The following is a 15,326-nucleotide window of genomic DNA, read 5'->3' as shown; positions in this document are numbered from 1 at the left end:
GTGTGAAACTTAAAAGTGAACTTAGAGTGAGTTAGAGGTCTGTAAGAACGCTGAATGGAACAGAGAGTTAATAGAGTTTTAAAGTTAAAGTAGAATTGATCTAAATATAAGTGATTAGCATCCTGTGATTTACCTACTGAATATTAATCAGATGTTAACTTCTCTGATCTAATAAATGACTTGTGTTTCAAAAGTACACGTCTCCTTGATCAAATGGTATTAGAGCAGCAATACCTGGTGGCAGCGAAGAAAGAAGAAGAGCGAGAACCTCGTGGAGGCCTGGGGGAATAGGGGCTTCAGAGGGGATCGCCACAAGTGCCACTTTATTCTGCTTTGGCCAGATCTCACTTGAAGAACTGGGTTCAATTCTGGGCCTTGTTTAAGAAGGATTTTGAGAAGCTGGAACATCTGGCCATTGTATTACAGCAGGATGGAAAAGGTCTGGAAACCAAGCCCTATAATGAACGAAACAGGGAACTGGATGCGTTTAGCCTGCAGATAAGAAAATTATATGATAGCCATGTTCAAATACTGAAGAGATCTCAGGTGGAAGCTGGAGGAAGCTGGTTTTCTTTAGTTCCAGAGGGTAAGAACCAATGTAATGGATTCAAATTGCAATAAAGTAGATTTCACCTAAATGCTAGGGAGAATTATTGATAGTAAGCGCTTTGGGACAGTGGAATAGACTGCCCCAGAGGGCGATATATTCTCTTTCATCTGAGTTTTCCGAAGAGAGGTAGATGGCCATCTGTCGGAGACACTTTTGCTGTAGGCCTTGGCAGTGGTTGGACTTGATGGCCTCAGGAGCACCTTCCAGCTCTACAATTTGTTTGTGCCTTGCAATGGCATAGCTGTGGCGCAATCAGCTGTACATATGAACCTGGTCAAGAAGAGAGGTCTTTTTGGCATTTTAAGTGAGAATCCTATTGAAGCTTGGCCATGTATTGTAAACCAGCTTGGGTCCCGACCCTAGGAAAAGGCAGCATATAATATGTATGTGTATGTGTGTGCATACACATACCGTAAATATCTTACAGGACACCTTTCTCTCAGGGAATATATATCAGAAAATGCATTCTACCCACATATAGAGAGAGGCAGTGTCTGTGAGTTGGGAATATATGTGTGAACACCAGCTTCCAGCAGGTGCTTGGTCACCAGTTTCAGTGGCTTTGGGCTATCTGCTCCCTAAAACACTTCCATAAAGTCCGTCCGTCCGTCCATCCCTGCCTGCCTGCCTGCCTGCCTCCTATGAGTGACAGATCTCCAACATGTTCTGCCCTCAGCAGCTGTGCCCAGCTCTTGTTTCACCAAAAGTCAATCCAAGCCATTGCTGCTTTCTGTCAGGAAGATGGTCTCATCTGGATATCTTAAATTACTGATGTTTCTTCCACAAATTTTCATTCCTCCTCCATCTGAACCTGGTCTGGCTATCCACATGATAAGTTCTGTGTGGATTGAAACGATAAAGGGACAACATGCACTCTTGCCTGGCACCGTTGCTGACAGGAAACCAGGCAGGGAGATTTGGAGTGGGCTGGTTCATGCATAAAAGTTTCTTATTTTCTGTGCAATCTATTCTACCTCTCACTTCAGTCATCCTTCCGTTCACACAGGAGATGTTTATTCTCCTGTGACAAGGTGCCACACAAGTCTTTCAAACACCAGTTTACTCATGTGTAACTGTAGTCAGTTTCCTCACAGGTAAGTGTAGATAGTTAACTCACAAGTAAGGTTTACCCTGATTACTTGTGAGAAAGGAGGCAGCAGCAATGGTACTGGTACAAGGGGAAAACGTAAGGGTGAAGTTTGGGGAGAATGAAGGGAGTTAACCCCCCCTTCCCCTGCCTTTCTCCTCAGCCAGGGCTCAGCTGGGGTTGTGCTGCTGCTGTGTTGTGGGGCAGAGCCCATGAGGCTGACATTGCTCCCTTCCTCCCTTCCCAAGGCCATCATTCAGTGGGTCATAATGACTTTCATTTTTTTTTTAGTTAAATAAAGTAGGTGGAAGACTGAAAGAGCAATGCATCAACCTAGCATGGTATTAGGACTGCGCCTTCATCGATTAGGGAATTATTTTTTTTAAAAAAGAAGACAAAACTAGAGGAGGGGGGTTCTCCATCCCCCCGTTTAATGTCATAACCCCCCCTATCAAGTCACAAGGTTGCCACCTCTGATAATGCTGACCCCAGTTCCATTTGGGTGTAAACTAGCCATCCTCAAAGACTATACAACTGGATAATTAAGAACCCATGAAACCATGCCCAAAAATACAAATGACTCTAACGCTGTGCCAGAAAGGAGTGAGAGAGAGCTCTCAAAGAATCTATCTTAATAGAAACAAACAAGAATGGTACAATTTGGTTTGAACCAAACCATACCAACAACGATCCAAATACTAATCTATATGCCCATCTAAACAGGCCCTGCACCTCCACATCCTGTCCCAATGGTTGTTTCTTGCCCACAATGCACATTACGCATCAGGATGATCAAGTGCTGAGGCACACCTGTTTATTTCAGAATAATTCATCGTTTCTCATGATCTATACAGTCAGAGGCTTTGCTGCACCCCATAAAGCATAAAGTTGGAGAACAGGTAAATACACCTGTGACTAATGAGTCCTTCTTCCTCCAACCAGCTGGAATACTCAGTGAAACAATAGTTCCAGCTGATTTATTACTGTATTTGGAAAACTTTGCTTTCAAAGCACAGCTTTGCCTCTGGACCCAGTTCTCCTCAAATTAAATTCTTGGTTTGATCTCCCAGTAAGGCAGCCAAATAAAAGTCTGTATGAAAAGAAAGCTCCTCTAGTGGAAATATTTTTCCCTCCACCTTAATACCTCCAATGAAAAATACAAGATGAGAGTGAAAAAAAAGGTGCTGGCTGGAAAAAATGACTTTAGTGTGTGGTGTAAAAGAATTCTGTAGAAATTCATTCCTCAGATTCAAAAGGCAAAGGCCAGGACCTGAATACAGAGGCTCATTCACACAATGGTGGTGTCTCAAATTATTCTAGGGTTGTTCCACTGCCACCCCCGCCACCCCAAATCTTGGGTAGAGTATTTGTTGCTGAATGTATTGGGCTGCACTGGGTTGTTGCAGCGCCTCCTGTTCACAGACTTGCAGAACTGCACCCTGACATCTTGTTTCATTATAGATTGCTGCCCTCTGTTGCATGTCTTCTCCACCCTCACCACATCCACTTCACTTCTTCCTCCCTTTCCTTCTTGTTTTACCCATTCATGGGGTATGGAAGGGAGAAGAGTCAACAGCAGAAAAATGCCAATATGGAAGGATCATCTAATGAAACACACTCACAAGTCAGCATGGAACAAGGTATTACTGCTGCCCACACAAGCAGATCCTGCACGGGAGCAAGCTGGAGTAAAGCAGAGCAAAATTGTCTGCCAGGAGTGTAATCCCCCAACCCCTCCCCAAAATACCAGAAAACCAACATTGTTTTTTTTTCTCACTTTGACTTTATTGACCCTAGATTTCGCCCTGCATTGGGTGGACGTAATGGAAATAGGCTCTGAGTTCTAAACAGAGGTTTTCAAAGACATGCATATTTAGAGAAATGGATTTATTATAGTAATCATTGCAAAGAAATAGAAAAGAACAAGAAAAAAAGTGAAAAACAAGAGATTGCTTCCATAAGATCTCAGATATCAAAATATAAAGACATTCAAATCTAGTTTAGAAATATATATTTGAAAAATCAACAGGGAAATAATATCTGATCCGAGTAAAATGAAGAGAAGGTGGAAACGGTATATTGAAAAGCTATAAAGAAGAGATGCAAGGATGACAAAGGGAGAACCTTTCAGTAAAGAAGCTGTAATTTTACAGAGTAAATTGGAAGTTGCTCTCCGACTAGTTGGAAGAAGAACTGCTGGATAGCTGAGTGGTTTAGGATTCTGGCTGCAGAGCCAGAGGTTGGGAGTTTGATTCCCCCATTGAGTCTCTTTGGCAGGGGCTGGACTTGATGAGCCATAGGGTCCCTTCCAAGTCTGCATTACTAAGATGATGATGATGATGATTAAAATCACCAAGAGCAAATGGGATAGTAATAGAGATATTTCACATTGCAGAGACTGAAACTATCGCAATACCAACAATAATGATAACATATAGAAAACAAAACATTAGCCGCCATACTGGAAATCCAATACTAAAGAAAAGATTCCAAATAACTACAGTAACTTGAGGACTCTTGGGTTCATTTCCTATGCAAGCAAAATCATGCTCAATATTTTACAGCACAAAGACTCTTAACACATATGGTACAAACAAAGTCATATGTTCAAGGTGGATTCAGAAAAAGCAATTTAGTGGTACATGACAACAGTATCCAAACCCAAGGAATTAAAAGATTCAGCCACGCAGTTGAAAAAATGAAGAATTTGAACCAACTTACAAATTGGTTTGAATATGGTAGTTAACACCAGTGAAACTGAATTGTATGGACGAGAGAGGGAGGGAGAGAGAGAGAGAGAGAGAGAGAGAGAGAGAAAAGATTCATTTGAAAGGTGGTGCCAGAGGAGAACTTTGTAGATATCCTGGACTACCAGAAAGGCAAGTGGGTCCTGGATCACATCATGGGCACATCATGAGAAGACAGGATTCTTTGGAAGAAAGAATACTGCTGGGAAAGGTGGAAGGCAGCCATAAAAGAGGAAGACCAAATATGAGATAGATCAGCTCCCTTAAGGAATCACAGTCCTGAGTTTGCAAGAGCTGAACGGGGCTGTTGGGGACAGAATATTTTGGAGACCACTCAGTCATAGGGTTGCTAGAGGTCAGAGGCAACTTGATGGCACACAACAACAACAACAACAACAACAACAACAACAACAACAACAACAACAACAACAACAACAACAACAACAGAACAGGGGTGGGTGGGAATGATACACTGTTTCAGCAATCCCCACAGCCTCTACTCCACTCTCAAAATTTCAGACTCTTCTCCAAAAGACTCACCTCTATTGAGGTAGAATTCTCCTCTAAAATACAGTATGGAGGGCACACCTTTTTAGCAGAAAATCCAATGCTTTGACAACATTGGGAGCATATATTCCTCCAAAAGTGATCTAACTTTCAAGTCACTTTTGCCCTCATGTCCAGGGTTGGTGAGGCTCTGGAAGGGTTCTGGCCTCAGAAAAAATAGCCCTCAGCTTTCTGCAGCTGACCTGCTCACACGCTAAAAACAATTATGTTTAAACATTCCAAGATGGCAATTATACGTATTCCTGTTCGAGCAGTAGGAGGCAACTAAAACATATCAGCACCTTGACAGCGTGGTGGTGTTGAATTCCACCTCCCGTTTGTACAGGATAACTGTTCTCGTCCTATTAGTTTGTATCCCTGGTGGCACGAGTAGATCACCACAGATTTTCCTGCCTCTGAGCACTGGATGAAGTCACCATTCTCCACTCGTGCTGGGAAGTCACAAGTCAACTCTTTAAAGAAAAGAAAAACATAATCAGAACACACTCAAGTTTAAAAACTAGGAAGCATAAGCGTGTCTAGAACATCAGGCACCTCCGTGCCCAGACTGAGGAGCCAATGTTATATCCACTTGGCCCGGAGCAAGTTCTACTGAACTTAATGTCTGAATAAATATATCTAGAAATAAAAAGGGAGGAGGAGGATATGGAAAATGAGGATTTTAAGATTGATGTCAGTAAGAATAAAGGAAAAAATTTTTAAACTTAGTTTAAGATGGTATTTAACACCGGTAAAATTAAACAAAATCAACACCAGTCATCCGAATGTCTGTTGGAAATGTGAGAAAGAAGTTGGTACATACTTTCATATGTGGTGGGAATGTGAAAAGGTACAAAGTTTTTGGAGACAAATTTTTAAAGAATTAAGTTGTATCTGTGGAAAAGATATAGAATGTAAGGCTGAGATTGCTTTGTTATCAATATATGAGAATGTGGAATATGACAAAATGATTAAAGAATTGATAACTAATCTAATAACAGCAGCTAGATTGATTATTGCTAGACAGTGGAAATTAAAGACTGAATTACAAATTGAAGAATGGTATAAAGAAATATGGAATATAGCATTAAATGATAAATTTACTTGTAATTTAAAGATGAAGAAAGGAGAGTTGAAAAAGAATAATTTTTATGTAATATGGGGCAAATTTTTGGAATATGTGTTAATAAGGGGAAAAGGGAGAGCTCCAAATCAAGAATCTATGCAGTTCTGGAGAGGAGGACAATAGAAGAAGAAGAATGAGAAGAAGAAGAAAAAAGAAGAATATAGCAAGAGGTCCCGTATATGGTGGTGGGGAACACTGTTATTGTGTTGTAAGTGTATATGTTTTATGTATATGATTTTTTTTGTTATAGTTAATAAAAAAAAATTAAAAAAAATATTATGGTAGAAATAAAAAGGGAGCCGTGTGGTCAAAGCAAAATAAAATTCAAATGCAATAGATAATACCTTTATAGACAACTTTAAAATCATCGTACTATTGTATGATGATTTTTGAATGGTCTATAAAGGTACTGCCTATTGCATTTGTACTTTATATCTAGGAATTCATTCTCAGTGACTTCTTCTTTTACACACCTTAGTATCTTGGTGTGGAAATTGAATTATCTAGCCTTGACGATTTTTAAAGGCAAATATGCATATCTAATAGATTCACATGTACCCTGTGTGGTGTAGTGGAGAGAGTACTGGACAAGGAGACCTGGGTTCAAATCCCTGCTTTGCCATGGAAACTCCCTGGGGAGGGAGTGGAACTGGTAAAACCACTCCTTGAGCTTCTCTGTTATCTTGAAACCCTATTAGGGTCACTAAGATGCCAGCACACTACGCACACATGCGCAGACATACACAGAAACACAAACAGGAAAAATATGTGCATTTTAATGCAGTAATAATGACAATTCTGCAATAAATTAAAGATTCTAAGAGATATATTTGTGAATATATCATCCTACATCATTGATTCTCTTCTTCTAATGCAGTCAGTTTCGCTGGTAGAATATTGGCAGAATTTATTCTTCTTTCTGTTATTGCGGGGATATTGTCAAATATATTGCACAGATTATTCCGACAGCTGTGATTGAATAAAAATCATTTAGCTGTAACTAAGATGCATATCCCGCTTGACAGATCTGATTTCTTTGCTCCCAAAGATCAGGCACATATAATAGATCTAATCTATGCTTAAAGGTTCTCTCAAATGTTTATTCCTATTTGACCTGTCATGGCGAGAGCCTGACGCATTACTCATATGAACACCAATAATTACTACCTTGAATTTTGTACATATTGCGTATTGTATCCATTTCAATATTTCCTTCAATCAGTTTCCCTTCATACTAACATCTAATATATATCTTCTGCAAAATTTGATTTTCGTGCTGCCCTAGAGCCATGTTTCCACTGTGGATGTCTATGCTGTTTACGGAGTTGCAATCCAAGGCAGCTGAGAGGGTGTCCTGGGACCATGGATCTTTCCTTTTGAGGACTAAGGCTGAGCTCTGACCTTGGAGGAGTCCTGGATGAGCTCTGACTTCGGATTCCTTTCTGTTCTTTCAGCCCCAGGAACCTCTCTTCCCATGTTGGATTCAGGGGAAGGGGAAGGAGGGGTGCTGCTCTAGAATATCAAAGCTTTAAATCACCAGCATGAAGCAGAAAATAAAGAACATGCTCAGCATGGGAGGGAAAGAGTAAAAAAATGAAAGAAAGAATTTCAATTCTCCCCTGCTTCCAGCTTCCACTCTGTGAGCATGATGACAGTATCAGATGCTCATCTTAGGATTTCCTTGCTAACCCACTGTTCCCCATAGCATCTGAGTTCTCCTGCTGCCTGCACTTCTATGTTTACATTTGTTTCTTAAGTTTTCCCAGTCCCCTTATTCTTAAATGCATCATTCCATCACACCGATATATAAATCATTTAGCCAATGCCAGTTCTAGACCTGTAATACCGTCAGAGGTTCTCCATGTCTCCATTGGCCATTTAAATCAGCTCAGCTTCTTTGAAATGTTCAGTTAGCATTTCAGGAGCATCCTAAAGATAGCCTCAGCCTTGACCACATTCTTTTTCTCCAAATCCACCCGTATTTCCTACCTGGCCCTATTTTGTATTAGGTAATGATGCGTTGTTGAATGTGTGCGAAAATTCGTGTGCATATGGAGAGGAAAATATAAAAGGTGAGGGAAATGCAGAAGTTCAAACATGATGATGGTCTTACTGATGGCCATTAAGAGTCAGAGGGGGCAGGAAATTGGAATATGAAAGACTACAAGTAGAAGAAATTGTGAAGACACTTGTCTTCGAATATACAACAGCTAGATAATAATACAGACAAGCTTGAATAGAGGAACTGCTTAACAACTCTGGTAAAATAGAACATTCTGTCCCTGTTTAAGCCAACAAGGTATGCAGTAACTGTCAGAAAAGGGGTGTCTTGGTGTATACCTATTGCCATTGGAATCTACTTTTGATGTTGTTTTGTTCAAGGCCATCCCTCAGGTCAGAAGCCAAGTATTTCTGATTATTATTGACAGAGCTGTGTTCTTCTTGGGGAGTAGAAAGATGTCAAAAATTCCGGGAGTCACTGCTTGTGAAAAATGATGTAAAGCACATGAAAAGGTGAGCGTGTTTATGACATTACAATGTGGATTGTATCAGTAAGTCCTTTAGCAGTCATGAGGACAGAATTAGCATTGGGGTATGTAATAGACTCTGGTTCCTGTTTGGTATATCTACTGCAACATCTGTTGCTGCTGCTGACTGATCTTTCCAGGGTAGGTGGCTGTGTCTATTCTCAATTATAGACCTCCCATCTTGCAAGAAAAATGTCCAGGCTGGGCTCTAGATTGCTTACTGTATGTCTGAGAGGTTTGGGCTGGAAACTAAAGATTACAAGAAGCAGTGTTCTGTTAGGTTCTGGATTCCCACTTAAGAAGATGGATGATTAACACGTCATAACTTATGGGAACCAGACTAGCCTTGTCGATCTGTCCTGCCACCCTGAGACTATTTATATCCTCGGTTTAGCAGGTGTAAGCAGATGTGATTGAACTGCAAGGGTTGGTTGCAGACAATGAGTTTTGTACAGTGTGTTGCAGGTCCTTATTTTTTAAGATGCAGTTCCAGAAATATTATTTCTTTGTTCCCAAATCTCATTAGTTATCTCTGTCTTTAAAGAGATACCTGCAGGCTATGAGCAGTTGCAATTACTAGAAACCTAGGCATTCTTCACCTACAGGAGACACAGCCTTATGTTTCTCAACTTGGGTGTTGTCTACATGTGTAGAGAGCAGGCAGGTTGGAGTTCTTATGGAATCTGTAGTCAATTATTTAACTTATTTTCTGTGCAGTGATTTTGTACGTTTGCTCTGAGGAGAGGGTATTTCCTTATACATATGTATACCCTATCTATATTTGGAACAGTATAACATGGAATCTTTGGTCTGTTTCAGCTTGTTAGCAAAAGTAAAGGAGAAAAAGAAAAGCTGGGGGTGGGGAGGCAAAATAGTGTAGAATTTATAGACTAACACATATATTTCAGCATGGGTTTTTGTGATCCAAATCCATTTCTTCAGGCACCAGTATCTTTTTGGAATTTTTAAAATTTGTACATTATCTGTAGATAAGCTGCGTTCATATTACACATGGCTATCAAGTGTGGCTATTTTATCAACTCTTCTAGCTGTACCTCTGATTTAATTGTTGCTGTCACGTGTGTATTTATGTTTTTTTAGCTTGCAAAGAAGGAAATGTATTCTCAAACACGTCGGCACATGTGAACAGTCCTTAAACATGATCTTACCCAGCGCCGAACTTTTTGGCTTCTCCCCACCTGCTGTTTTCTCCATCTGTGGTGTCATTTTAAAGCCACACAAATCTCTCAGATTTGTTTTGATTAAGCAAGTGCCCAGATGACCACATTTTTGCACTTTTGACACATGTAAGAGATCATCAGTGGTGTTAGTGATGTAACTTGGTGTCACTTACTTGGTTTTAAACTAGTAAACCAGCAGAGACTATGATTGGCATGGATAGCCATGGAAAAAGTGGATTTTGACAGATGTTTTTGCTCCTGTCCTCTCCTTCCTTTCACATATAGGAAAGATAAAGAAGGCTACTCATGCTTCAGGCCAAGAAAGAATCAAGACTGTTTCCTTCCACTATTCAGCATGTTGCCCATTTCCAAATATTGCCAAGCAGAGGGAGGACCTGCGGATCCCATCCTGCTCCCACTTACCCTGGAGTAAAACTGAATGGACTCAACTGGGCTTACTTCTGAGATGGGTAAAATTGCACTCCTCATCTTTGAATTACCTTGTTGAAGTGTCTCCTGCCAAGCTCCTAAATCAATGCTGGGTATATTTTTGCAAGGTTCAAAATTTTGAGGAAATTTTCCAAGCAGGAAGGCATCGAGGGGTGCTTCACTGAGGCCAGAGTTATCACAGATTAATCTGGATAATGAGTATTTCTTGAGTTCATTCCTTTGTGGGCCAGTGAAAACATTACTGTTTTCCCACCAAAATCTGCACAGAAACAAGACCAAAAAAATATTGCATGCAATTAGTATAGGTGATAGAGAAGCTGAGCTTGCTGATGATCTTTGATTTGCAGCTCCGTTGGTCTGTGGCAACAATATTCCTTAAAAGCTGTGTAAAAGGTAAAGGTTCCCTTTGACATTTAGTCCAGTTGTGTCCGACTCCACGGCGTGGTGCTCATCCCCGTTTCCAAGCCGTACAGCCAGTGTTTGTCCGTAGACAGTTTCCGTGGTCACGTGGCCAGTGCGACTAGACATGGAACGCCATTACCTTCCCACCTTAGTGGTACCTGTTTATCTACTCGCATTTTTGCATGCTTTCAAACTGCTGTGTAGACAGCGTATAAAACAAACTTTAAAAATTGTCTGAAATATATATTGTATGCCCAATAACGGCTACTTGTTCTCATCTATGTGCACCTTTGCTGTGTGTTGAAATAGAGGGGTCGTTCATCTTCCTGTTAGAATAAAAGCTGTTACATAATTGGTACTTCACCGAATGGCTGCCTGGGCCAAGTACATTGTTCTGCCTGAGAGAGAAAAGAAAGCTATATCTCTCTCCCCCCCCCCGCCACTGCCGCCCACAAGTCCAAGTGCTTAATATGAAAAGCCAGCTGTGTTATTTTGACCCACCTTGCAAATGCATCTCCACATTCCCGGGAACTATATGACAAAAACAAACCATTATTGGCCTTTTCATGACAGGTAACACCTTCCACCTGTGGTACCTGCCTCAACTCTGTCTAATGGTAGGGCTGCTCCTGCTACATTGGGATGTCCACCAAGTGCGCTTGGGATAATTTATATTATTGCTTGTGACAGAAAGGATCTTCTAGGTGCGCTCAGTATTCCGAGCAACTTGAGCTGATGCCCTTGCTCTTTCTTAGCAGAGTTTTCAGTGGGCTCAGCGGATCTCGAGAACGGTCTCAGGAACTTTAACAAGGAAATCGAAACACAGGAGGGGTCAGGGAGCACCTTTTCTTGTAACCAAGTCCATTTGATTTATTCCACAACTTGCGCATGGGAATGTCTTGGTTTACTGGTGCCAAAAATGAGCCAATTATGAGAAATATTATAGTCAATGACTTCTGAAAAACATGGACTCATTCTGGATCATTCACCATGGACAGGTGTCCTCCATTTTTCAGCTGTTCCACCCCCTGGGGTGAATTTTAATGATGGCACAGACAGGCATCTGCTAATAGAATTCTGAACCAACTACAGAAAGAACTGCTCATTTTTCTTGCCTCTGAGCCAATTGCTTGAATTTTTCTGCATCATAGCCAGAAGGTTATCTAACAGAGATACTTTTGTAATCAGAGGAAGTACATATTTTTCCATTCCTTGTGCCTGCTTTAATAGGGTACTCCACAAAAGTACACCAGGAAACCAGGCTGCTCTGTGCAGCCCCAGTTCTGCTTCCCACACTGTTGCCCAAGAGACTGCAAAATGCCCAGTTTTACTTCCTTGATAACACCCCCCCCCCCGACCTGGCCTTCACTGAGACAACGAGGCCAGAATGAGACTGAGTGAAACAACGTCCAGATGCTGGAAGCAGCAGCTGTAGCCCCAAACCTTTTCTATGAATCTGATGGATGGGGGAGCCATTTTGTCCTTTGCCTAAGGTAGGTTTTCAACTGGCCCTCCAAAGAAGGCAGAGTGGGAAGGTGGACCAAAAACGACAGCTTGACAATAACAATTGTTGGCACTTTTCTCACAACCACTTCCCTGCATAGTTATTTCACTCTTCTGATAAGCACAATTCCTCCTCTATAAAGACCTGGTAGGCCAATGATATCACAGTCTTATTGTGGGGTTTCGTGATGCTAGGAAACCCTAGCCAGTGCAATCCACAAGGCTTTAAAAATACTGTTACATCAGGCTCTACCTCTTTGCCTTGTCCGGGTGTCAATCTAGAACATTTGAGAAGAAAAACGATTCACTTACTTGGCAGAACATCTGTTTCAGTGGTCTTACTTCTCCTAGTGAAAAGAAATACGATCAAACATTGCAAATAAACTTACCGATCGCCATCTCTTAGGGCTTTCATTTGCTTTCCAATTATACATGCAAACAATGGTCCTGTTCTGGCATTCGGAAGAAGGTTTTCTCCTATACCCCCTAGCCAGACATCAATGTTGTTGGGGTTGCCGTACAGCTCCATGATCTTGCTGACAACCTTCCTGTTTCCTATCGCAGTTCCCAGCTCATTCTCTGTCATTAGTCTGGGCAAATCACAGAATTCTCGCCACTCATTGTAACCTATAAATATTGCATCCACATTAAGAGTCAAACATTTTTCTAGAAAGAGCCATCATTTCTCTGAAAATGCAGTTTAATTCAGTGATAAGGATGTGGTTCAAGCAGGGGAGGTGAACAGGCAGTGGAGGGATAAAGCATCCTGTTCAGGTCAAAGCATAGCAAGGGTCTTAATTGCTAAAGTGCTGGACCCAATCCTTACCTAAGGTGAGGGTTTCTGATCTAGTAAACTTTTGTTATAACATTAGAAATGTACTATATGCTGATTGTGATACTTGGTGCTTTCAGGGGCATTACATCTTCCCCCTCACTATGGCATGCTGAGACAGTTGTTGAAAATGAATTTCTCACATTTATATCCAAAATGTTACAAGAGACTATTTCCAAGTTGATATTTGGAAAAATAAGACTCTAAGGTAGACAAGGCTAAGAGAAGGAGATTTAGATTCACAGAAAGAGCTTGGGCTGGGGTTTTCAGTGAGACCTGATGACCAAGGTGCAAAGCTGAAACTCTTGTTTCAGAGCATGGAAAAAAGTTTGGTATTTTGGGGGGCTACAACTCCCAGAGTTACTCAGCCATCATGACTCAGAGTGCTGTAGTCCAAAAAAACAGAATGAATTTTTAAAAATCAATTTCAAAGGTCTGCGCTGTATTCTTTGATTTGTGCCAGGACTGTTTGATCCTGCTCAGTAGTCAACAGCTCTCCCCGAGGTTTCTTACGGAATTGGGGGGCCAAGGTCTGTAAGCTCACTATGGAAAATTAATGCCTGCTTTTAGAGCTGAAGGTAGCTCGGCTTTCCAATTAAGTTACAACGTGTTTCAGAATCATGCACAGAGAGATTGTGAAAAGAACTGGTCAAAGCATAGAGAAATACTGCAGATGCAAAGGTAGAAATGTAAATGCTTCCCCTTTTGTTTTTAATAGCTGTAAATAAGCTATAATTAAGGGGCTCAGAAGAGATCCAGTCATCGTTACAGCTAAAGTTGGCATCCTCGCACTAAGGGGGAAATGACCAAAAGAGGAGAGGGCCAAACCAGAAATGATTGGAAGTGTCCACCTCCAGTTTTGACTTTGGTTTAGAGTGGGGCTTCTCCAGTATAAAACCCGCTGATCTGGGAGGCCTCCAGAGTGCAAAAAGCCAGTGGTGGTGGTGGAAAACTGGGAAGATCTGGGGGCGCGCGCGACTCTTTATGGGGATGTTAGGCCCTCACAATGGCCCTTAGGCCTGCATGTGATTCTCAGGACACTCTTCCCCCGTCTCTGTCACAACTGGTGTGGAAAACGTAACTGTGGATATTTTTGTAATAGGAAAAGATCACATTTTGGAAAATCCATTTGATCAGATTGGAATGGCGATATTGTCTTAGTGGAAAGTACTTTTGCTCAAGTGACACTTTCTGATTTTCACTGACATTCCCTATTCATACACACACACTTCCCTGAAGCAACCTCATGAATCTCAGTTTATTCTGTTCTAGAAGATTCCCTCCTCACTCTCAGGAACCTATTGTTGGGAGCCAGGAATATAGATATAAGGGAGGCATTGGGAAAATTAAGGGCTCTGTCTTGCACCACTTTTCTGCTAAGGCAAAGGCACACGTAGATGTCATCTGCTTTTCTTAATCTCCATGGAAAGTTTATGGGTATATGTGGCTAATCGTGCTTGACATCACAAAGGAAATGCACCATTTTCTACCCTAATGTAATGCCTTAATCTATAGCATCGATTTTTGGAAAAGGCAATAGACCTGGAAGGCCGTGATCACGTCCCCGTTGTAAATCTAATGATGCTAAGTCCAGAGAACCATTGTTAGACAGCACAAAAAGCCTCTTCGTCAATTCCTCGTTCATCAGTTGGTCTTGTAACTGTAGTTTTGCAGCAGTTGTCAGCATTCCTCTCAAAAAAGGATCCAAGCCACCTTTGGAAACACAAGGATTAGTGAGAGTAACAAAAAATGTCTTAATGGCTGCAATCCTAATACATGTCTTAAACCTGTTAAAATGATTTTGCATGGGCATCTCCCCTGCCAGCATCTCCCAATAGATCTAAAGTGAATTAGGGACAGGCACATTCCGTGAAGTCTGTTTCTGTGGACTTCTGACCTCTTTTGCGATTCACATCTGGTCCATGCCTGGCGCTGTTAGATTCCCCTCCCCCCTTTTGGGGTATGAAACTCATCTTATTTTGTGGCTATTTTCCTTCAAAAGTGCACAGTTTGTACGCAATCTAAAGCTTGTGTGTTGCTGGAATACATTCCTCTATTGACTAAAGCATGTTTTATCAGTGTTTTGTAAAAATTTACATGACATTTAAAATCTGCACATTTTGCTATATACGTTTCTTAATGGTGCACTGGGGAGGGGGGGCTATGTGAGGATCACAGAATACAAATGGCGGAGGGTGTTTTGAGGGCTAGTTTTCTGCCCCTAAACTCTCTGTGGGCTTCATGGCCCATCAGAACTTTAAACATCTCCCTCAATGAAACTGAAAAGGGCTAGAATGCCACTTCCAGTTTTGAT

At 41.3% G+C, this 15,326-nt stretch overlaps 1 protein-coding gene across 1 annotated transcript in view; it reads right to left on the bottom strand.

The window, feature by feature from the left end:
• Positions 1-15,326, bottom strand: part of TPO (thyroid peroxidase) — a 90,983-nt gene that overhangs the window by 28,630 nt on the left and 47,027 nt on the right. Inside the window, exons 7-10 of the mRNA XM_078388914.1 lie at positions 14,555-14,725; positions 12,570-12,807; positions 10,326-10,534; positions 5,293-5,463 (exon numbers count right to left, since the gene is read on the bottom strand). Of these exons, the coding sequence (XP_078245040.1) occupies positions 5,293-5,463; positions 10,326-10,534; positions 12,570-12,807; positions 14,555-14,725 (789 nt within the window). The remainder of the gene's footprint in view (positions 1-5,292; positions 5,464-10,325; positions 10,535-12,569; positions 12,808-14,554; positions 14,726-15,326) is intronic.

The sequence above is a fragment of the Pogona vitticeps genome, chromosome 1 (genome assembly GCF_051106095.1).
Source record: "Pogona vitticeps strain Pit_001003342236 chromosome 1, PviZW2.1, whole genome shotgun sequence".
Classification (NCBI taxonomy): Eukaryota; Metazoa; Chordata; class Lepidosauria; order Squamata; family Agamidae; genus Pogona; species Pogona vitticeps.
The sequence above is the reverse complement of the archived record's forward strand: the minus strand, read 5'-3'. Positions and strand labels throughout refer to the sequence as shown.